A 23,099-nucleotide genomic window follows, 5' to 3' on the forward strand; every position below is an offset into this window, starting at 1 on the left:
TGTTCTTTGGAAATAGTTATCCAAGTTTCTGGAAATGGTTTATTTTACGTTTCGGGCGATTTTTCCTTGGGGAACAATATTCTTCGAGTCGAGGGAACGAAATATCAAGTTCAGCTGGTAGGCATACGGAGTTCTTGATATGCCGTTTTATTTACCGGGGTTTGAAACTTATTTTGACGTCTGTGTTACTTATTGAGCTGGTATGTGTGTGATTTTTTGGTAAGGCCCTCTCTCGAAAACAAATTGTACTTTTGCTTAAAAATCGGGGCGGAGGGATAGAGAGGGCCAAAGAGGACCAGGGATTACGTTTTTACAGCATACAAAGTCAAACTCCGCTACAATTTTTTAAGGGCTATTAGGTCCAGTGATATTAACTTTATTCAACCATAGAGTAAGTAAGGACGGCGATTTATTTAGGCACAAAATGATCGTCAATCAATTGTACCCGCGGCTTATTGCTTTATTCGAACTACCTGAAACTCTGTCCCACACGGCGAACTGTGTTGATTTCTTCTGATAGCGCCCTCTTTTGACTAAACCTCCTCCAGCCCTTATTAATTTTCTACGTGGACAGAATCTCAGGGGACAGATTTCCCTACACCAGCGATCGCGATAAATAAAATATTCTAAAATAATGCCTCACTTTATCATAAACGCTTATAAAAACCAATTGTAGCATTTATACTTTGGCATTACAGGAATTCAACTTGGATCCGCCCTCTTTCGACAGCGAAATCTTGATGAGAAGATTCGGGGGAAGACAAAGTTTGGCTAAAAAAACCAATAGGTTTTCGGCTGATGGCCGAACACCTAATTATGACACGAACTTGGCCTATATTCTTTCTTAGGAAGCCCTTGTCTAAACCACCGCTTGGCCTTGGGGGTCCGGCCTAAATAGAACCCCGTAAGCAACGCACTTTCGTCTCTGTTGTTTCATTGTCCAATCAAAGTTGTCCCTAATTGAGAGAAATTCAATAGCTTATGGTAATTTGTTGTCGATAGTTTTTTCCCCGTTTTTTTTGGTTGGGTGAGGGGGGGGGGGGGGTGTTGTTGGTGATGTTTGTTTGTTTGTTTGTTTGTTTGTTTTTGCTGTTGTGAATTTTTCGAAATTGCTTGGAGGGGCGTCGACACGTTTCCTTGTTTCGCCGTGTAATGACATGGGTTTACTATAAATCCGTAATTCTCAATGTTGAGAATTTATAATTGTTTTAATGTTTTCTCCCAAAAAGTAAAGCATTTCATGGAATAATAATTTCAAGAGAAGTCTTTTACCATTACCTTCTGTAAACCCTGTAAGTTATTTGTAAATCTGTGAACTTTTTTTTCTTTTCTTCTGTACCGAAAGTGTATAATGGCTTTAGTGTTAGTCCACAAATCCAGAATGTCATCTACTGGTTTATGTTAGTCAAACTAGAATTAAATTCACCAGACACATTTCGCCATTTGAGAAATTATTAGATTAATGGATGCAAATCTTTATTTCCAAGCGCAAGAAGTTGTATACATTTACAATTATAGAGAACCAAAAACTTATTTTATCTTTTGTTATAAAAATGATCAAGAACACAGGTATGTCAATGGCTTGATGCACGCTGACTAATGTATATACAGTACAAAGCTAATTAATATTATTAGAACGCTGTGTATAAAGTAAGCAGACATGTTGAAGGTGATCAGCAGCAAATGTATATATGCAAATAATCAGTTAATAACTACAGCATACAAAGTCAAACTCCGCTACAATTTTTTAAAGGATATTAGGTCCAGCGATATTAACTTTATTCAACCATAGAGTAAGTAAGGACGGCGATTTATTTAGGCACAAAATGATCGTCAATCAATTGTACCCGCGGCTTATTGCTTTATTCGAACTACCTGAAACTCTGTCCCAAAATACGGCGAACTGTGTTGATTTCTTCTGATAGCGCCCTCTTTTGACTAAACCTTCTCCAGCCCTTATTAATTTTGTACGTGGACAGAATCTCAGGGGACAGATTTCCCTACACCAGCGATAGCGATAAATAAAATATTCTAAAATAATGCCTCACTTTATCATAAACGCTTTATACATTGTCAATAAAAACCAAGTGTAGCATTTATACTTTGGCATTACAGGAATTCAACTTGGATCCGCCCTCTTTCGACAGCGAAATCTTGATGAGAAGATTCGGGGGAAGACAAAGTTTGGCTAAAAAAACCAATAGGTTTTCGGCTGATGGCCGAACACCTAATTATGACACGAACTTGGCCTATATTCTTTCTTAGGAAGCCCTTGTCTAAACCACCGCTTGGCCTTGGGGTCCGGCCTAATTACAACCCCGTAAGCAACGCACTTTCGTCTCTGTTTCATTGTCCAATCAAAGTTTTCCCTAATTGATAGAAATTCAATAGCTTATGGTAATTTGTTGTCGATAGTTTTTTCCCCGTTTTTTTTGGTTGGGTGAGGGGGGGGGGGGTGTTGTTGGTGATGTTTGTTTGTTTGTTTGTTTTTGCTGTTGTGAATTTTTCGAAATTGCTTGGAGGGGCGTCGACACGTTTCCTTGTTTCGCCGTGTTATGACATGGGTTTACTATAAATCCGTAATTCTCAATGTCGAGAATTTATAATTGTTTTAATGTTTTCTCAAAAAGTAAAGCATTTCATGGAATAATATTTCAAGAGAAGTCTTTTACCATTACCTTCTGTAAACCCTGTAAGTTATTTGTAAATCTGTGAACTTTTTTTTCTTTTCTTCTGTACCGAAAGTGTATAATGGCTTTAATGTTAGTCCACAGTTCCAGAATGTCATCTACTGGTTTATGTTAGTCAAACTAGAATTAAATTCACCAGACACATTTCGCCATTTGAGAAATTATTAGATTAATGGATGCAAATCTTTATTTCCAAGCGCAAGAAGTTGTATACATTTACAATTATAGAGAACCAAAAACTTATTTTATCTTTTGTTATAAAAATGATCAAGAACACAGGTATGTCAATGGCTTGATGCACGCTGACTAATGTATATACAGTACAAAGCTAATTAATATTATTAGAACGCTGTGTATAAAGTAAGCAGACATGTTGAAGGTGATCAGCAGCAAATGTATATATGCAAATAATCAGTTAATAACTACAGCATACAAAGTCAAACTCCGCTACAATTTTTTAAGGGATATTAGGTCCAGCGATATTAACTTTATTCAACCATAGAGTAAGTAAGGACGGCGATTTATTTAGGCACAAAATGATCGTCAATCAATTGTACCCGCGGCTTATTGCTTTATTCGAACTACCTGAAACTCTGTCCCAAAATACGGCGAACTGTGTTGATTTCTTCTGATAGCGCCCTCTTTTGACTAAACCTCCTCCAGCCCTTATTAATTTTCTACGTGGACAGAATCTCAGGGGACAGATTTCCCTACACCAGCGATCGCGATAAATAAAATATTCTAAAATAATGCCTCACTATATCATAAACGCTTTATACATTGTCAATAAAAACCAATTGTAGCATTTATACTTTGGCATTACAGGAATTCAACTTGGATCCACCCTCTTTCGACAGCGAAATCTTGATGAGAAGATTCGGGGGAAGACAAAGTTTGGCTAAAAAAACCAATAGGTTTTCGGCTGATGGCCGAACACCTAATTATGACACGAACTTGGCCTATATTCTTTCTTATGAAGCCCTTGTCTAAACCACCGCTTGGCCTTGGGGTCCGGCCTAATTACAACCCCGTAAGCAACGCACTTTCGTCTCTGTTTCATTGTCCAATCAAAGTTTTCCCCAATTGAGAGAAATTCAATAGCTTACGGTAATTTGTTGTCGATAGTTTTTTCCCCGTTTTTTTTTTGGTTGGGTGAGGGGGGGGGGGTGTTGTTGGTGATGTTTGTTTGTTTGTTTTTGCTGTTGTGAATTTTTCGAAATTGCTTGGAGGGGCGTCGACACGTTTCCTTGTTTCCTTGTTTCGCCGTGTTATGACATGGGTTTACTATAAATCCGTAATTCTCAATGTCGAGAATTTATAATTGTTTTAATGTTTTCTCAAAAAGTAAAGCATTTCATGGAATAATATTTCAAGAGAAGTCTTTTACCATTACCTTCTGTAAACCTTGTAAGTTATTTGTAAATATGTGAACTTTTTTTTCTTTTCTTCTGTACCGAAAGTGTATAATGGCTTTAATGTTAGTCCACAGTTCCAGAATGTCATCTACTGGTTTATGTTAGTCAAACTAGAATTAAATTCACCAGACACATTTCGCCATTTGAGAAATTATTAGATTAATGGATGCAAATCTTTATTTCCAAGCGCAAGAAGTTGTGTACATTTACAATTATAGAGAACCAAAAACTTATTTTATCTTTTGTTATAAAAATGATCAAGAACACAGGTATGTCAATGGCTTGATGCACGCTGACTAATGTATATACAGTACAAAGCTAATATTATTAGAACGCTGTGTATAAAGTAAGCAGACATGTTGAAGGTGATCAGCAGCAAATGTATATATGCAAATAATCAGTTAATAACTAATGACTTTAAGATTGTGTTATGTCAACAACGAATCCACACCACACAACAAACCTCACTGGTGAGGCAACAAACACTTTTCTCAAAGTAGTTCAAAGAATTTGCAGTACAGAATAGCTTGAAGTAGTGAACTTGTCTGCATTTTAAGATGTTGATTTCTTATTGAGAAATGTGAAAACTACATGTAACGACTTATGACTTTACTGTTGTAATTTTTCATCACTTGAGAAGTTTGTTTAAAGTGGCGTAGAGATGAATAATTTATCCAAATATCATCCATTATAAATTATTGGTTTTTTTTTCTTCTTTTCTTTTTCTTCTTTAAAATGTATTTCATATCCCCCCTTCAAAACATTTCTTTGGTATTAAGAAGGCCAAGAGGTCTGACTCTGGTTAGGTACCAACCATTGATGGCGAACCTCACATTAGGTAAATGGCATGGTGCCATTGGTCACCAATAAGCCAAACTTGTTTTGTATTATTACTATTGATTACATTCAAATATTGAACTGCCATGATGTTGCTGTTGATTACAAACGATATGGATTTTCTTCATGTTTCTTTCTAATACTAATAAATATACATGTTTTTAAGCGTAAAAGTAATTACTTATTTAAAACCACTATGAAAACTTATTTTTTTTTAAACCATAATGCTCAAACATCAAAATACTTTCTAGATGAAATTGACAGTGTTATGTACATAATTCTACGCTCCCTGCAAGTAACTCATTTTACCTGTTTATTATGTTTTAAAAAAATAACTGAAAATATAGAAAACCTGCCTGATAAATCACTCTCTTGAGCAAGCCTGTTGATGTGTTAAATTTGATTCTGTTTCATTCCCCACAATTATTTATTCGTAAACATCAAAACTGTAGTATCTCCCTCTGAAGAGAGAGCCTGAACAAAAAAAACAAACGAACAAAACTATTAATCATGTCATAATTAGTTCTTAAATATATCAGCCGAGGAAAAAACATATTCTACGTGAATGGTTAAATATGAATGTCCAAGTGAAACTTACAAACTCTTAATTAATTTAACAATACTGTTTTTGTTTTAAATTCACAATCTTAGTTATTTCATAAGGTGCAAGTTTACTTCTTGGAACAGCAAAGACACTAGCCTGGTATAGTCCACCGTATTGTTTATCACATGTAAACTAGCCTGGTATAGTCCACTGCATTGTATATGACATGTTAACCAATTTAACCTCTTTAGTGTACAGGGTTAGTTAGTAGGTTCTCCTATAACATGGAATTCAATTTATTCATTAAAAAATACATAGTTATATCTAAGCAAAGCAAAACTCTATACAAAGAATGTTAGTATTAATAAGTATAGGCCTAAAGTTGTCTATTTCATATCATGGTAAATATTGTACACAGCCAGACTGCTTGAAAACGATTGATGAGAAACCCTTATATTGACCATATATTATTTATCAAGTATGTAGCTTTACTAAATCAGGTGGAGTTATTTGGAAATTTCATACCTTTATGTTTTTCCTTCAGAGTTGAAATAGAGTCAATAGACTTTAAAGGGTTTAATTAATGTCCAGCCACAATATTGGCTATTGGAACTTGATTACAGATTCTTACACGTCATTCATTCAAGGAGTTTCTCTATATTAGAAAGTAAGGTGGGCAGAACATGGAAGAATCGACAGTCTAAATGCAACTACCATGACAAAAATAAACACATCTTGTTGTAAAAATGCAGACTATTTGGCACCACGATTGTTGGCAGACCATACAATGAGAAATTTCAAGGAACGTTTTTTTAACATTATTAATAATGAAGCTTTTATACAAATCCTCAATCAGGCACTGTTTATTTATTCTTGAGGGCTGACTGCCAAACTAAGAGGCAAGGTTTCATTTGATAAGGTTTCATTTTTATCTCCTTCAGATAGTGGGTTTTTCAACCCAGTTACAGGAACCAGGACATTTATATCAAGGTACAATAAACATGTCCCAACCAACAACCAATAACACACAAGTTGCGGTCATCATGTTGAACGATAACCATGTAATTGATCCTAGCTTTCCTGGTTTGTCTGTTCTGATGGTAGGTATTCAACCGACAAACATGAGCACTGTAGGGGCTTCAGAAAATTGCATTTCTGGTTCCGTTCATTGAACACAAGTCATTAAACCCACTGATCAAAGCACCAGGGAAAATTATATTACTCTGGTGTACTACTAAAAGACTTGACAGTCCACAATACATAATTTATGTTTATTTAGGCATACAAATGCCACGCAGAACTTGTGACTGCGTAGAAGCCAAGACCAAAAATCCATATAAATCTGTGATAACAGTGATTTTTCAAATGAAATTGCTTGATGTAAACCAATGTAAGGGTTGTAGTAGTACCCGTCATCTGTTAGGTTGGTAATCAGCCCCTAAGTTTATTCAAGAAGTTGGACGCATACAATGATGATACTTACAATCACACACACACTCTCTAACTACATGTACATCATTAAAACAGTCAATTCATGACAGGCTAGTCCTTCACCCTCCTTATGACTGGTCATTAGACATGATCTACTCTCACAAAATAGCAAAACACTTGAGTAAAGACAACATCTTACTCCAACTGTCAGTCAAATGCCAAAGATGAGAAAAGCTTGATGTGAGCTCATAAGTGACAAATCCAGAAGGGCATGTCTGCTGAAGACATTTGTAAGACTTTGCTGACATTTTGTGTGAGAAGCTCAAGTCTGGTGAATGGACCCTGGACTAAGTACTCCACCATGCAGAGAACTATCTAGGTCTGATTAGTCAGTCAATTATCCTGCTAACGGTACCCAAAGTAGGAGGGCTCAATAGAGGTAAATATCAAACTAATCATAGTAAACTTAATAAACAAAAAAAGTAATAATACAAAAAATGACTATCCATTCTCACAAAAATATAGCAAATTTTTCCTGATAAGCCAGACCGACATTTTATCTGCCCCCCAATGCTTTGCCCAGCACTTAAAAACTTAAAGATATACAACAATTAAACAAGTGCTGAAAAATTATTGCCCTATGAGAATTAGGAATTCTGTTTGATAAACTTCTTAAAATGAGGAAAAAGTTTTTCAGAAAATGTTTCAAAAAATCTCAAGAGAAAGTTAATATGTTTTAAGAGTTGAAGGTTTTTAATACTCTGCAAATTAGATGAAACTGTGCTGTAATTGCTATGCAATGTATAGACCTTATAAATGCAAGCTCATCCGAGACAACAAGATTATTATACAAAATAGTGGGATGACTCTAACATTAGATTTGCATAAAGATTCACAAACCCAACCGTTATTGCCAGTTCTGAGTAGACACCTTTTGATGTTAATTAAAGTCCTAACACGTTTATCTCGCTTCAATCAATAATTTTGAATTCGGTTGGTCAGAATCTGTAGCTGGAAATGAAACTCAAAAAATGGTTTTAAACCATTGGTTCTTTTCAGAACCACCCCAACTCATTTAGAGATAGTCATTACATGGTGTTACCGCAAACCTTTCCATATCGTATTTTCGCCATGCAAAGTTTCAAATCCTACTTAAAAATGGTTTGGTTGTTCATACAAAACCCTTTGACTTTCCAAGGTGCCTCATACCGAATCAACATGAGCAATTGAATATCCACATCAGTAACTCTAAACAGTTGGCACACACCTGAAATACATGTATGTGTAGCTGATCAAGAACTGAACTGTGGGGTGGATGTCATCGCATGCATAAGGTCTATACTGTACTACTACGATGTACGTAGTAGATAGCTGATCATTGAAAGGTGTAGTAGGATATATATTTATAAATCTACGTAGTTCAACACTGCGGCGAAAAATACTACGTTATTTTCATTACATCTTTTAATTATTAATACAAAAATTGACTTATTTTAGGTCCAACTAATCTATTAATAGTCTACATGTACAATAAATCTGTGTTCAAATCCATTCTGGTCTTCACATGACTTCTTCAACAAAAATAAATAAATAAATAAATAAACAAAAAATAAAAAATCATTGATGCTTTTCATTGGCCCAGCCAGCAACTGGAAAGATATTTAATTTACTACACATGATAAATTCAAACCATGATCAGAAAGACAACTAATAAAATAAAAAGTAACAACAACAAAAAAGACATACAAAAAATAGGGAGAGAAAGAAAAACAAAAGAATATGCTAGATCTAGGAATAGAAAAACACCTACTATTAAAAATATTTCCCCAGCAAAGTTTAAACACAGTCATAGTTTATTGTCTCACAGTTCCAAACCTCTTGTTAAAAACAACCTTAGACCCAAACCCAACACTTTCCCCTCTTCTCTTGTTTTCATTTATCACATAAAAAAGCACCACATTCAATCAGTTATTCCAGGCAAACAAAATCGAAGATTGAATGAGACAGAAAAAAACCCAGCTACATTTTTTTTGAATTTACGACAGTTTTTGTACAAAACACCATATATTTCACAGCCCAGCAACCTTTTTTTAAAAACACTGTTTGGGGCCAGCACCATAGCAGAGAAAAGCAAACCCCTCATCAGAAAATAAATTCCTTCATAAATAAAGAGGTAAATGAAGAAGGAAACTGAAGTAAAAGAAAGCAAACCGAGCTGTAAAGACTGGTGCTTAAAGTTTGGACTCTATGCATAGAATTCCTTGGTGTCTTTCCAGTAGGCCGTTGGGTCCTTGACTTTGTGAGGTTCATCCAGTGAATAACTTCCCTCGTCCTTCTTCTTAACACGATAGATGAGGAACATCGTAATCAGAACGATAGTGATCAATGTCAAGACAACTGCACCAACCAAAGCTGTCAAGAAGAAAACAGGAAGTGATGAAAAGAAGGTTACTTTTATAACTCTTGTCTTATCTTCTCAGGAATTCTGCCTACGAACTTATCTCAATCGACGAATATCAATCGACGTGTGCCACTTTATCAGTAATCTAATGTTCAGACTGGTTCGCCTGGTCCATAAGGCAAAGGTTTTATTTACCTCTGTGGAACCAAACAACCCATAAGCAGATTGCTTATTGGTCCAAACCAGCCACAAGCAAGATTGCTTGCGGCTGGTTTGGTTGCACAGCGATGAATACAACAGACTTGGTTATGGTTTGAAGTAACACAAATTGCCTCAGAAGTATTTGTAGATTTTGAAAGAAGACGTGGTTAATGTATATTTGGTTTGCAGTAACACCATGTGTGTATCTACCATACCTCACTATGCAATGCCTAAAATCCTTTACATTGTTAATGGTTATTGATAAGCTGAAATAAGTTTTAATACTGAATGGAATGTGGCCATCAAACAGGCTTGAGATAAGGAGGAATCTCAAGGAGATCTGCATCGAGCTGCTCAGCACAAAAACAAGCTCAGCACAACAAAATTCAACCCTTTCAATTCCGACATCCATGTCATTAAAAACCTGTTGGCGATCCAAACTTTTGGTTGACTCGCCCTGCGAGGGTTAAAGCATTTATAGGCCTATGGCCTCTATTATAATTTTAGATTTAAAAAAACAGTTTTTGTAAATCTGTTGTAACGGTGGGATTGATGAAAATTCTGACATATCTGTCTAATAATACTAAGCTTCACACTGTCAATTTGCCAATACATTACACATTTTTTCAAAAATTAATGATGGTTAAAATAATCGAACCCATACTATATGGCATATAGTATCTCCTTTTTACCGATATTAAGGGGCTCTTTGCTGCAGTTGCGTCGCTGATAGTTGTCATCGGCAATCTGAGTCTACCAGGTAAAAGACCGCAAGACTAAACTAATGTAGCGCCACTCATTTTACTCTAAATCACGGACAATTTATACGTCAAAAAACAAAACGTACACTGCTATAACTATAAGCACAGAATGGCGCAATGTATCATAAGTTTGCGATGAACTTTTACTTTGCGACCACTAACATGTCATCGCAAGATTGTCATCACTAAATAAAACTTTGCGACGAGTATATTCATCGTTAAGTTTTAGTGAAATCGTCGGCTAAAAATCCATCACTAAGTTGCGATGGATTTTAGATTTAGCGATCGATTTCGGCGTTTGCGATGACCAAAACGCGTTAGTGAAATCGACCCCTGGACTGGGTTTTTTTTTCACATAAGTGCCCATTACTGCAGGCAATTGCCTTGCCCCTTTCAGAGCAAAGTTCAAGGCCTGTGATGGATGAGGGGTTTAAGGGATAACTCACCTGCTAAGAGTACTGGACTACCAAGAACCATTTTAAAGAAGCCCTGTTTCTCTTTCTTATCTTTGACCTCTAGTTTGTTGTTGTGTACATTGTTACCAATCTCATTGGACATGGTTGTGCTCATGACTGGCTTCATTGGGGGTGATGTATCAAAGAATATTTCATTGTCGGTCAGGCCGTTGTTGTTATCAGGAGATACTGATGTTGGCATGTCAGGGGTAGGGTTAGACTTCTGTAAAGTCAAAAGAAAAGCATGGTTAGTTTTTAAGGGAATACTTTCACTTTAAAGTGAATGATGACTGGTAGTTCCTACTAGGTGTTTAGTAATTTGTCAGGCATGATCTTTGAACCTAGAAAATTTAACATTTTTAAGTGTTGGTTTCCATTCATGCATTGGTCTATCTTTCTATACACCTGCCACTTCTAGCCAGAACAGGAAAACAAGGTCAATTTCCATTTCAAATGTTTATAATTTGAGACCATTCCTGATATGCTGAACCTATTTTCAGTCTACCACATTTCAGTATCTGTTGTCCTAATTGCACACAGTTAACTTTACTATGGTTTCTGAGTGCTGGCTCAGTCTATAGTAAAACAAAATAATAATGAAGACTTATAATGTGCACATATCCACCCTGCTGGGTAATCAAGGCGCATGATGCCTGATCATTACTTACATTAGGTTTGCCTGGTTTCTTTGTGGGCTTCACAGTTGAAACATCAACAGCGTCTGTGGGAGTAATGAAGTGCAAGAAATAACAGTTTTAGTAATTGTATATAGAAGTGTCATGTACATATTCACAATGATAGCAGGCCTGTGTGCTTCGTTTTTGAAAGGGCAAGGGCACCAATGCATTTTCTCCTTGATGAAGGGCACCCTTTGAAGAAATTGTCAGCTGAGGTCTCCAATTCAAGCATCTGAAAACACACAACTTGGGCGACAAGGGTGTTTTTTTTTCTTCCATTATTCTCTCGCCACTTTGACGACCAATCGAGTCCAAGTTTTTACAGGTTTGTTATTTTATGCCTATGTTGGGATACACCAAGTGAGAAGACTGGTCTTTGTCAATTATCAATAGTGTCCAGTGCCTTTAAAGCTAGGGGTGAGAGTTGACAGAGAGAGAGAGAGAGAGAGTGTTACCTGAGCCAGTTGGTGTTACCCTGATGCTTCTCTTGTCTACAGTAAGAGATGTAGTACTGTCACTCAATGTGTTTCCAGCCAGTGTGCTTTTAATAGCACTCTCTACATCAGATGCAACGGCAGTTGTGTCCTCACTAAATGTAATCTCTGTTGTGACAACAAGACTCCCATCAGTGATTGAGACTCCAACACAATCCTCTGCTTGGCTGGTTAGTTCATTTGTTCGCAAGGAGGCTAGGAGCTAAGTAAGAGAAAACAAGTCAGACAAATCAGAAGATTATCAGAAGAACCAAAATAGAAAATGTAGCATGAATCTCATCATCCAAGCCAAAAAAAAAAAAAAACTCAGCTTAACCATTAAGGTCTACCCCCATAGCTTAACTGAGTGAAGTTTGGTTTAAAATTACCAAATTTAAATAGGTATGGAAACATGACTAAATCACCAAAAAAAGCTACTTTGCTCATTCCATGAAAATTCAAAAGTAAGTAAGATGTAAATGAAAAGAAAAAAAGATTCCTATACTTGTTTTTGTTATAACATATAAATTATCAATTAAAACCCACAGGGAAACTCACTGGGTAAATTTTAAAATGATTTTGAGGGTTGAACAAAGAATTGTCTCGAGTGGGATTCGAGCCAACGACCTCCGGAATAACGTGCCGGCGCTCTACCAACTGAGCTATCTAGCCCTATGTTGGTGATCCCCTGACTGCCGCTTCCCAGGTTGTATCGTAATTTGGGTGTGACTCTTGGCTACATGGTAGTTAACGGTTGTATGGTTTCTGACTGGCACCCCCTACCATGGATATCGACAAAATAGAGACACGGCCAATATAGGGCTAGATAGCTCAGTTGGTAGAACGCCTGCACGTTAATCAGGAGGTCGTTGGTTCGAATCCCACTCTAGTCAATTCCTTGTTCGGCCCCAAAAATCAGTGAAGTTTGACTTCAAATCATTTCTCGATCATTAAAACAACTTGGAGAGACAACAAATGACCAACAAGTTATGGAAACATGACTAAATCACCATAGTAGCTACTTTGTTCATTCATTGAAAATTCCAAAGCAAGGAAGATGTATGTCAATACATTAATTGTTTCTATAACAACATTTAATTTAAAAAGATCATATTTGTAGTAGGGTAGATAATCTTAAGCCATAGACTTACAACAGCACAGACTGTGTCAAACACTTCCAGTGACTGTCTTGATTTAGGATCTGCATGTGCCGGCTCAAACACTGCCTTCTTGTCACCAATCTTGTTAATCCTGATGGTGTTATCAAACTTGGGCTTGGCTACAACTACACCTGAAATGACAACAAAAATAAGCAATTGTTATTAAACTAGGTATTGATTAAAACAGGTTGAATAGGTATTGATCAATTATAAAAAAATACTATGATCATTTAAAACAAATTATAACCCTTTTTACTTATATTTTAACGTTCAACTACAATAAGGGAATCAATGTGTGGTGAAGAGGTTTTCAACTAGCACGACTAGTGGTTTAAACCCGCGCCGAGGCCTGGACTTGATAGTTTTACCGAGACGGAGTCGAGGTAAATTATTAACTACCAGGCCTCGGCGGTTTTAAACCACTAGTTGAAAACCGATTCAACACACTTTGATTCCCATTCATAAATACCTTTTCGGTCAAAAAACATCAACACTTTTTGGTCAAAAGGTAAAATAAATGCAAAAATTATAATTGTTTAATGATTTCTTTCAACACAACACCCCTCCAGCTTTGAAAATGTCAGGCCCTCCGCCGCCCTCGGGTAAACAACTCCTTATAAGGAGATGCTGTGCGCATCGCGCTTATCGCGTGATGTTGCACAACTGTTTCAGCCGTTGCTCTCGATCAAAAGGAACAAAGAAAATGTCTTATACGCACGTGTCACGCCCGTGTTTCAACACTTTTTACTGGTGTTATATCATCTGTCTAAGGTATTTATGAATGTAGTCTAATATAAAATGGCATTCAAACTAAAACGATGACTGCAAGTTTTTATTAAACTAGGTTTAATCAGGGATGACTCCAAGTTTTTAATTATTAAACTAGGTTTAATCAGGGGTTGATTAAACTAGGTTGAAACAGGGATTGATTAAACCAAGTTGAATCAGTGATTGATTGAACCAGGTTGAATCAGGTACATGACTAAACTGTACATACATGATGGTGTACATGTACATTGAAACGATATAATAGATGTTAAATTTGCATCAGCGATAAAGAATATTAATTTTGGTTTTTTACCCATACACCGATGTGTGTTAGCACTGTTTACTCAGTACTTTCCCCCGAGTCCTGTGAAAATTAATGTACATTGAAGTTAATAGTTAGTGGCAGTACATGTAGATGTCTAATCTGATGTTGGTTGCTCAGGAACTTCCTCCTATTTTAATTTATCATAATGAGACATTGTCTCAGAAATGTTTTCATAACGATTCGGTATGATGCAGTGGCTATAAAAATAACGGATATAGCGCTGGTACCAAATCTGACAATGTTTGTTTATGTACATTGTATTTTAGCGTCACACATTCAACCTTGACTTAACCCTTTTCAGTACCGAAGTCACATACTCCAGTACCCTGGGGACCATGTTTAGTTTAGACACTCCTACTTTCAATACTAACCGAGCACAAACATAAACTGTACATATATTGATATGACCATCATGTACATACAAATCTTAAAGTCTATGGGGAACTTTTGAAGGGGCACCAAGGCCAAGGCCAAGGCCTCCCTGGCCTCTGAGTAATTACAGGCCTGCACTGTACTGGTTTGTAAGTTGCCCCATGACAACAGAATGGAGGAAATACATGTACATACAATTCAAACCGTACTTTTTGTAATGTTCATCTTTTGACTGCAATACAAGTTAATGTTAACTTATTCAGCTGTTTATCATAGTACTGATTTATTCATGAAGGATGACAAAAGGTTCTTGTTACAATGTATGTGTGATTGAGTAGTGTGTATAGAAGGTTGTATGTAATTGGTCTCTCCTGCAGTTGTCTAGATGTGTCTTAGACACGAATGATATGTGCAAGTTTGGAGGTTGGTGGAAAATCTTACTGTATACATAAATCCCTTCCGACTCCCAGTTATCAAAACCAAGTCATATGGTTCCTGATCTTTTTGATACTTTGTAGCAGTCTTTCAGAGGTTTGTTTCAAAAAAACCTGGTGAAAACATATCTGTTTACTTTGTACAATCAGTGATTTCCCTTACAGCGCAAACATGAAGGTAGGTACCTCAAGGTGATTTCAATGATGCCCTTTATAAGAATGGTTTTATTATAAATATCATTATCATCAATCTGTAGCTAATAAGTTATTGTGTCTTTCCTGTTATGGCTTTGTTCAGCATGTTAGTTGTGTTTGTTCAGGTACTTCCCTACACCCATAACCTCATTTGGCTGGATGCTACATAGATTGTGAAATCATAAAGTTCTCACCATGCAAACTTGAAAGTGAAGATATAGGCATTGTTATCTTTGTTGAAAAGTAGGTCAAGTCATACAAACTGGTTGCATACATCTCCAGGATTGAACTAACCCAATTTTGATATCTTACAAAAGTTTAAATCAAATAAATGACACGTTTGGTTTGGTTACTAGGGCACCAACCAAACTTCATTATATTTGTGTGAAATGGCATTAATAAATAACAAACAAAAAGAGCCAACAATAGTTTGTTGACTTTTCATATAATGAGGCTCGTTCGTACAGGGATGTAAAATGCTGGCATATTCACTCAGGCATTACGGCAAACTTTGTATTCAAATTTGCTGGAAGAACAGCTGGTTTATCATTCACAGTTTCTTCATCAGCTCTCAGGTGAAACTTCTCTATGCTAGGCTTGCTATCCACTGAAGTGAGACTTACGCAGTCCGCTGACTGGGGTGAAACACATGTCATACCACACCAGGGATTTATGAACAAATAAATATATGAAAGGTTAGATGTAGAAAACATGTCAAACAAATTAGTTTAGTCGAGTTCACTATATTTTTAACACTATTTTATATTGCCTTGCTACAAAGTGAGTGATGGCAAATGTTGGTGTATGCCAGTGGTTACACATTTCCCTGGGAAGGAAAGTGTGCGGGAGTAGACAGGCATTGTACATACACAATATTGAAAGGCACTTTCTCTCACTTTGCATTTATATTGAGAGAGTGACAATACGGCCACCCAGTGGCTTCTGTTTATTACACTTCAAGGCACTCCAGGCAGCCTCCATGAGTCATATGAAAGACCTGATTTCTGTCTTTAAAGACTAGAAATCCCCTAAATCTAATGAGAACCAGTTTTATGGTAATTCACTAGTACATTACTGTACATGTACATTAGCAGAGCCATCCAAGATGGTTGATTAAAACCATACCACCGGGGCCCAATTTCATGGCTCTGCTTACCGTTAGCAAAGAACTGGTCAGCAGGGAATATTTCAGCTTGTGCGCGTGCGTGCTCCACGTTACTTGGTATGCTTACACAGCTAGCACAGAAATTTTGCGCTTGCCTTGCCATGTAAGCATAGAGCAAGGACCAGTGTAAGTAAGCAAAGAATGGTGATCATATTAGTGCAGAATTAGGTGGTAAGCAGAGCCATAAAATTAAGCCCTGTATGCAGCAATATGCCGAGTACAATAAGCTCTACAACACACTACATTACACATGGTCTAAGCTAACCAGCATTTTCATTATATCCACAGTATAGTGTTGGTTATATTCAATTTATTCAAGGACATCGTGTATAAAAATGTGGTACATCATGCATGTGTGAGCATAAAGCCTGTAAATAATCATCCTGGTTGGGTTCATGGCACCAGGCTGACTGCTAGACTGCATAGCGCAAGGCCATGATGCTCTGGCATGGATCATTTTAACCACTGTATTTTCCTGCATCAATATAAGAAGTTGCTTTTATCTGACTGCAGCTTAGTTAACAAAACAGTGCGCTTGAGATCCTTAAATGATGGTCACTGTACTGTACAATTGTACGAAATTTAACAACCAAATAATCGCATGTTCATCCAGGGTACTCCTACAAGTTATTACATGAACTTTATTTCAATAATTCCTACATATTACATTATGTAGTTTTTAGTGCAAGCTATGAATGAATGAGGAAACTACGAAATGGAAATGATGGGAACCATGTGCAGGCTAACATAAAGGTCATTGTGGGGTATTTTTACACAATTGAATAATGGACCTCACCAAAGGTTCAACTTGTACCCCACAGAGGAATTATTTATAAAGGGGAATAACAGACCCACAAATCAGATCCTTAAGGTTGGTTGTGTGTGCGCGCTTGCGTTTAAGCATTGTGTTAAAACAAAAATGCCATGAAGCGATGTCTTCAGAAAAAAAATTAATGGAAAATAAAAGAAGCGATGTTTTACTTAAAACTTCCAGATCTCTTCATGTTAAATTTTAAGTGTCTTGTATCAACACAATGAACCAAGTTTGGCGACACAATGACACCGAGTGGCGCCTTGGTGGGCCTCTGTGGGTATACTTTGACACTTGAATCTTGTTTTGGGTGTTTTGGGAGTACTGGGCCTAATACACTGAGTACCGAGTAATACCTAGTGCCCTTGTCTTTTCAAAAATGAAGCATAGGCCCCTGTAGGCCTGAATATGGAAATACACATTATTACTAACAACCTGAGTTCAGCCAAGCTCAAATACATGTGAAAAATGCCTGCTTCTTTTTATGACAAAGGTTACATATTTTCTAAGGATATGTGTGAGTTCTGTTTTGAATGTGTGACTGGGTGAACATCTATGAGATTTCCTTCATGTAGAATAAATTAGATACTCAGTGTGTGTAAACATATGCTGATGGTATTGTATCAACCAAACCATTGTTAAAGTGGGAGGCATTACAAAGAAAAATGTCACACCATGATTCTAAGATTTAGTTGGTTCTGTAAGACCCCAAGCTGCGAATCCTTGAGCGGGTCAATGGTAGGGATTTGATTGTGAAAGGTGTGGGTTGACTCAATCTTTGTAACTGGTAAGCTTATATTCCAAGTGCCCTTGGTAATATAAGCCTTATATCACGATTGGTTGAAGCATGGTTAAAAGGTGGGTAAAAAACTTACTTGGTAAGTACGTGTACATGTATCACAGCAGCTGGATCTTGTTTATATTCCAAGTGTCTTTGGTACTATAATTATTATATCATGACTGGTTAAAGGGAGGCTTTACATGTACCTTATTAATGACAAGACTATGGTAGTAGCACTGCAGCTGATGATAATCTAGAACATTTTTAGGAGCAATTTCCTTCAATAATAAGGAATGTGGTTTTAGAGAAAGGGATTCGTAAACACTTGAATCTGAGAAACAATTCTGCATGAACTGATTCTCCAAAGACTTTTCATTCTTCCTGTATGGACATAACCGCTCCAGATATTCGGCGATATCTCAAAAACGCTACCACCATTTGACATGAAATTTTCACAGGTTAGTTTTATTGTAGATCATTTAGGCCCCCTATATAGAAACAATTGAAAAGTTCCCAAATCCAATTTGCATATAAAGGGAAGGTACAGTGAAGGAGGGACTGGTACAACATTGATTGGTTTAGGAAGAAACTATAGTTAAATAGTAAACTTGCGTACAACCATGTGTAAATTTCTTTTGAGTGAGTGTTGGCACTGAGAAGAGCCTATTTGGTCTTGACGTTTGGAACAATATATTCGTCTCCAGGAGAATGTTTTCAGTATACTCTGCTCGTCTTCAGGAGAAACGGAAAACATTCTCCTGAAGACGAAATTGTTCCAAACGTTGAGACCAAACCGGCCCTTCTCTGAACCAACACCCACTCAAAAGAGATTTACACATGGTTGTACTCGCAAGTTAACTATTTATTTATTTAATTCCTTCCTATTTCTCCACATCATGCAAAGCTTCAAACAATTGATTGGTTTGAGAGATACAGGCAGTATCGATGGTGAGACTACACATATAGTGATACCACTGTGAAACTGTAACTCAGTAGTCAAGTTGAGTTTGCAGGTTTCTACCTCCATGGTCCCAATGACATTATGTGGCCTCATTAGACAGCTGACCATACCAATCCCATGGAAGGCCATCACCCCTAGATGAGCAGTTGGGCCTGCGAGGGTACTCTATGGGGTTCTAGTCTATCATCAATAGTAACTAGTACAAGGTCCCTCTCTACTAATTCACCATGATGATGTGTACTTCATTTGTAGAATGCCCAAGAAAATAAACAAATGGTTCTGGTTCAATGACAGCTACTGTAATTTTTGGAGTAATTAACCTTGGCTAAAACATTAACTTTTCACACTTTTGAAAACAACAAAAATTGCAGATAATGGGTGGTATTGTTTTCAAACAACCATTATTTCTCACTCTCAGCAAATACATGGATAGAAACACAGGCCTGTATGCTTTGTTTTTGAAAGGGCAAGGGCACCACCTTCGGCATTTGCTCCTAAGTAAAGGGCACCCTACAATGTAGAGGATATTGTAAATTTCTACTGGAGCATTTATAGGGCACCAAGGCAATTACCTTGCAATCACCTTTGTTGCCTCTGTGAAGTATCAGACCTGAAAACACAGCACCAGTTAAAAAGGTGGTTTAGGATAAAAACTTAGCACTGTTGATTTTATAGTGCATTGTACATCAAATTATGAATCTTACTAAAGATTATTTTTTGGTCGCTAATTGTCTTTCCGTTGCTTATTTAGTGACAACATTTAATTGTGAATATGATCCCCCGTATTGATACTACCACTAGCTCTATGATACTATCTACCTCTCTGAAGCTACCTGCATTCAATATACAAAGTTACCATTCACTAGTCCCTGTGGCGCCTTACTTTACAATGAAACAAGATCCCAACAAGCCACCATGGAGCCCCTAAGAAAAACATTATCATGATTATATTTTCAACAGGGATGTAACTAGACCCGGTTGAAGTGGAAATCAAATCTGCTGCAACTAGTTTGAAGGCACCACCATTGAAAACAATGAAATATATGGCTCAAAAGCATATTTTGAAAAACAACATGTAACCAAAACAGGTTGATAAGGATGTATATGCACAAACCAGACTTCCATCAAAATGTCATTTTATAAAGAGCAAAAAAAATATTTAATGCTAACTGTATTTCTTCATCTATTGTCCCATGTTTAATTTTACGTTATTCTATTATTATTACAAAAAGAAGTCTTGGTGTATATAAAGGTGCACATCCACAATCATGGGTAGACTTCTCGTTACAAAGACACCAAATGAAGAACAGATAAATACTGAGTAACTATTTGCAGATCTTGTATTCAACAAACTCAAGCACTTTTCAGGCATGATACTTCACGGAGGCAACAAAGGCGATTGCCTCAATGCCCCCCCCCCATGTCAATTCCTTCAAGCCCTTGAAAGGCTCCCCTTGAAATTTACAATTTTATTCATAGGGTGCCCTTTACCATAGGGAGAAAATTTGGTGCCTTTGCCCTTTCAAAAACAAAGCATACTGGGCTGCTTTTTATTCATCTTTGCATAACAATTCTAAATTATATAAATTACAATGAGATAACTGTTACATCAGTGGTTTTAAAACTGATCATGTAAAATGGATTTTTGGGGTTGAACAAAGAATTGACTATGGTAGAGCGCCGGCACGTTAATCCGGAGGTCGTTGGTTCAAATCCCACTCTAGTCAATTCTTTGTTCAACCCCAAAAATCATTTCAAAATTTACCCAGTCAGTTTCCCTTGTGGTTTATATTAATATCTGAAAAAAAAGCATCCCCTTAAGGTGATCCCCTGGCTGCCGCTTCCCAGGTTGTATCGTAATTTGGGTGTGATCCCTGGCTACACGGCAGCTAATGGTTGTATGCCATCTGACTGGCACCCCCAAACAAAGATATTGACAGAATAGGGACACGCCATATAGGGCTAGATAAGCTCAGTTGGTAGAGCGCCGGCACGTTAATCCGAGATCGTTGGTTCAAATCCCACTCTAGTCAATTCTTTGTTCAACCCAAAAAACCATTTCAAAATTTACCCAGTTAGTTCCCTTGTGGTTTATATTGACATATAAAATGGACACGGAATAAGTGTGTAGCCATGATTATGGCAGTGCACCAATGCAAAGAGCTTAAGTTCATTGTGGTCATGTAGCTGTTTTGGGCAGAGTGAATCACTGCAGTGATTTCCTGCCGTAACTCCTTTCGCCCCAATATATCTCTGCTGACACTCTGGTTCCTTTCTATCTTTCATACAATCCATTCTATCCTCAAACTTTATTATCCCAAGCGGAATATATTCCCCCTTTTTACTGCATGAGTTGCGCATCCAAAAGACAAGTAGAAAATGAAAGGAAATTAGATTGACAGCCAGGATTTGCAGTAGAGTTATTCAGCTGTAACTAAGTTATCTAACCAGTATTCTCATTGTGCCACAAACCGGCTTTGTGATACTGTAGCAAGGCATAGCAAGACCCTCTCATACTTTGAGCCCTTTTGTAAAAGTTAAGTGTCTAAAAAAGAAAGGACCCTGGATTCAGCATTCTCAACTCAACTGCAGCACCCCTCCACAGTGCTCTGCCCTTGGCAGAGAGACTGACTGGCAATTTAGAGGCCAAATATTTCCCCTCTAATTACGTTAAGGATCTCTAAATTGAGTCACAGCGTTGTAATTTACTTACGTACTCTGTGAATTTATAGCATGTTTGTCTGGGCTTGAGGGCAACGTAATCTCCACATTCATATTTCTGAGGAAACGTTCCCAAAATGTGTCAACCCTTTTCAATTTAAATGACGTACATTGCTTTAATCTTATGCCAACTTTAAAAGGACAGTGTAGGTACAGTTTCTGAAGTAACGTAACTCATAGACAACTGTTACCTCAGATAATCGCTCACTTTCAGACGTCATTTCTTCCAGTTGAAATATTTGAAAAGACCGACTCCCACTTCCAAACTTCAGGTTTTATCTCTCTGATATATCACAGTAGCACACATTAAGAGCCCTACCATCAGTCCATAGGAGTCAAGATGTCTCCTATGAATAGCTGTTACAGTTTTAGAGGAATTACAAACTTAACATCTTAACTGAACAGTTGTAGAACTATCATTACAAATTATATTCCTTTAAGTGGCTACTTCACTTCTTTTCATCCTTTGGATGGGACGTAAAGCCATTAGTCACATTTGCTGTGTAACTCACGCAAAAGATCCCAGTGCACTTATCGAAAATAGAAGGGGTTCGCCCCGGTGTTCCTGGTTTGATTGGCAGCATATTGCAACACAGCAATATGTAAAAGGAGTAGGTCTCATAATAATTCAAACGTAGTCCCACATACCTTCCAGGAAATACTGTATGTTAAAGCATCTTGAGCGTCACTGGGCGAACAGATATGCGCGCTTTATAAGAAGCCACTATTATTCTTCTTCTTCTCTAATTTAGGAAAACAGAAAATCAGCAAAGAGGAAGAAGTCTGAGAGCCGAATCCACTGGTATGCAGTTTATCATGTATGTACCTTTATCATGGTGCAGCCATCTTGAATTTCTCCAGAGTGATATCAATGTTACCAAACCGAGGCTGGAAGAACAAACTAGTCTGGTTCCGAATTGCAAGATGACTATAAGCATGCATTATTGTTATTCGATACAAGAACATGACCAAAATGGAGGCAGCATGATAAAGTTATATCAAAGCTCATATTCGACACTTATACTAATCAAAGAAGTGGTTCAATATTACATGTAGAAGGCTTTATTACTGTACCTGAAGTGCGTATATGTACTGGCGTCCCTTCTGTGGCACCAGACCCTTGCTCTCCCAGCTCTCCTGGTGCATCTGTAACATAATCCTCATCATCTATAACCCCACTACCCTCAGCAAACACCAGATCGGGGTCTCCTTGTGCCTGCAAAAAGCAAAACAAAAGTAGAACAAATTATGTTAAAGGCTAGTATGTACATCTTTGGTTTAGGGAATTTAACAAAATAAACAACCTTTGAAAATTTCATCAAACTATGCAGCTATAAATTTAGGCCTGTATACTTCGTTTTATAAAGGGCAAGGGCACCAAGGTATTTTCTCCTTGGTAATAGTCACCCTATGAGGAAATTGTAAATTTCTACTGGAGCCTTTCAAGGGCACCAATGCAAAGACCAGGGGGGCATACAGGCAAATTGCCTTTGTTGCCTACGTGAAGTATCATACCTTCAA

The 23,099-nt window shown here is 37.2% G+C and overlaps 1 protein-coding gene across 1 annotated transcript in view; it reads right to left on the bottom strand.

Moving 5' to 3' along the window:
* Positions 1–4,244: 4,244 nt before the first annotated feature.
* Positions 4,245–23,099, bottom strand: part of LOC117300663 (syndecan-3-like) — a 47,410-nt gene continuing 28,555 nt past the window's right edge. Inside the window, exons 2-7 of the mRNA XM_033784370.1 lie at positions 22,653–22,794; positions 13,037–13,176; positions 11,868–12,108; positions 11,404–11,456; positions 10,727–10,958; positions 4,245–9,329 (exon numbers count right to left, since the gene is read on the bottom strand). Coding sequence (XP_033640261.1) covers positions 9,163–9,329; positions 10,727–10,958; positions 11,404–11,456; positions 11,868–12,108; positions 13,037–13,176; positions 22,653–22,794 — 975 coding nt within the window. The 3' untranslated portion in view covers positions 4,245–9,162. The remainder of the gene's footprint in view (positions 9,330–10,726; positions 10,959–11,403; positions 11,457–11,867; positions 12,109–13,036; positions 13,177–22,652; positions 22,795–23,099) is intronic.

This window comes from Asterias rubens, chromosome 16, assembly GCF_902459465.1.
Source record: "Asterias rubens chromosome 16, eAstRub1.3, whole genome shotgun sequence".
In the NCBI taxonomy this organism is placed as follows: Eukaryota; Metazoa; Echinodermata; class Asteroidea; order Forcipulatida; family Asteriidae; genus Asterias; species Asterias rubens.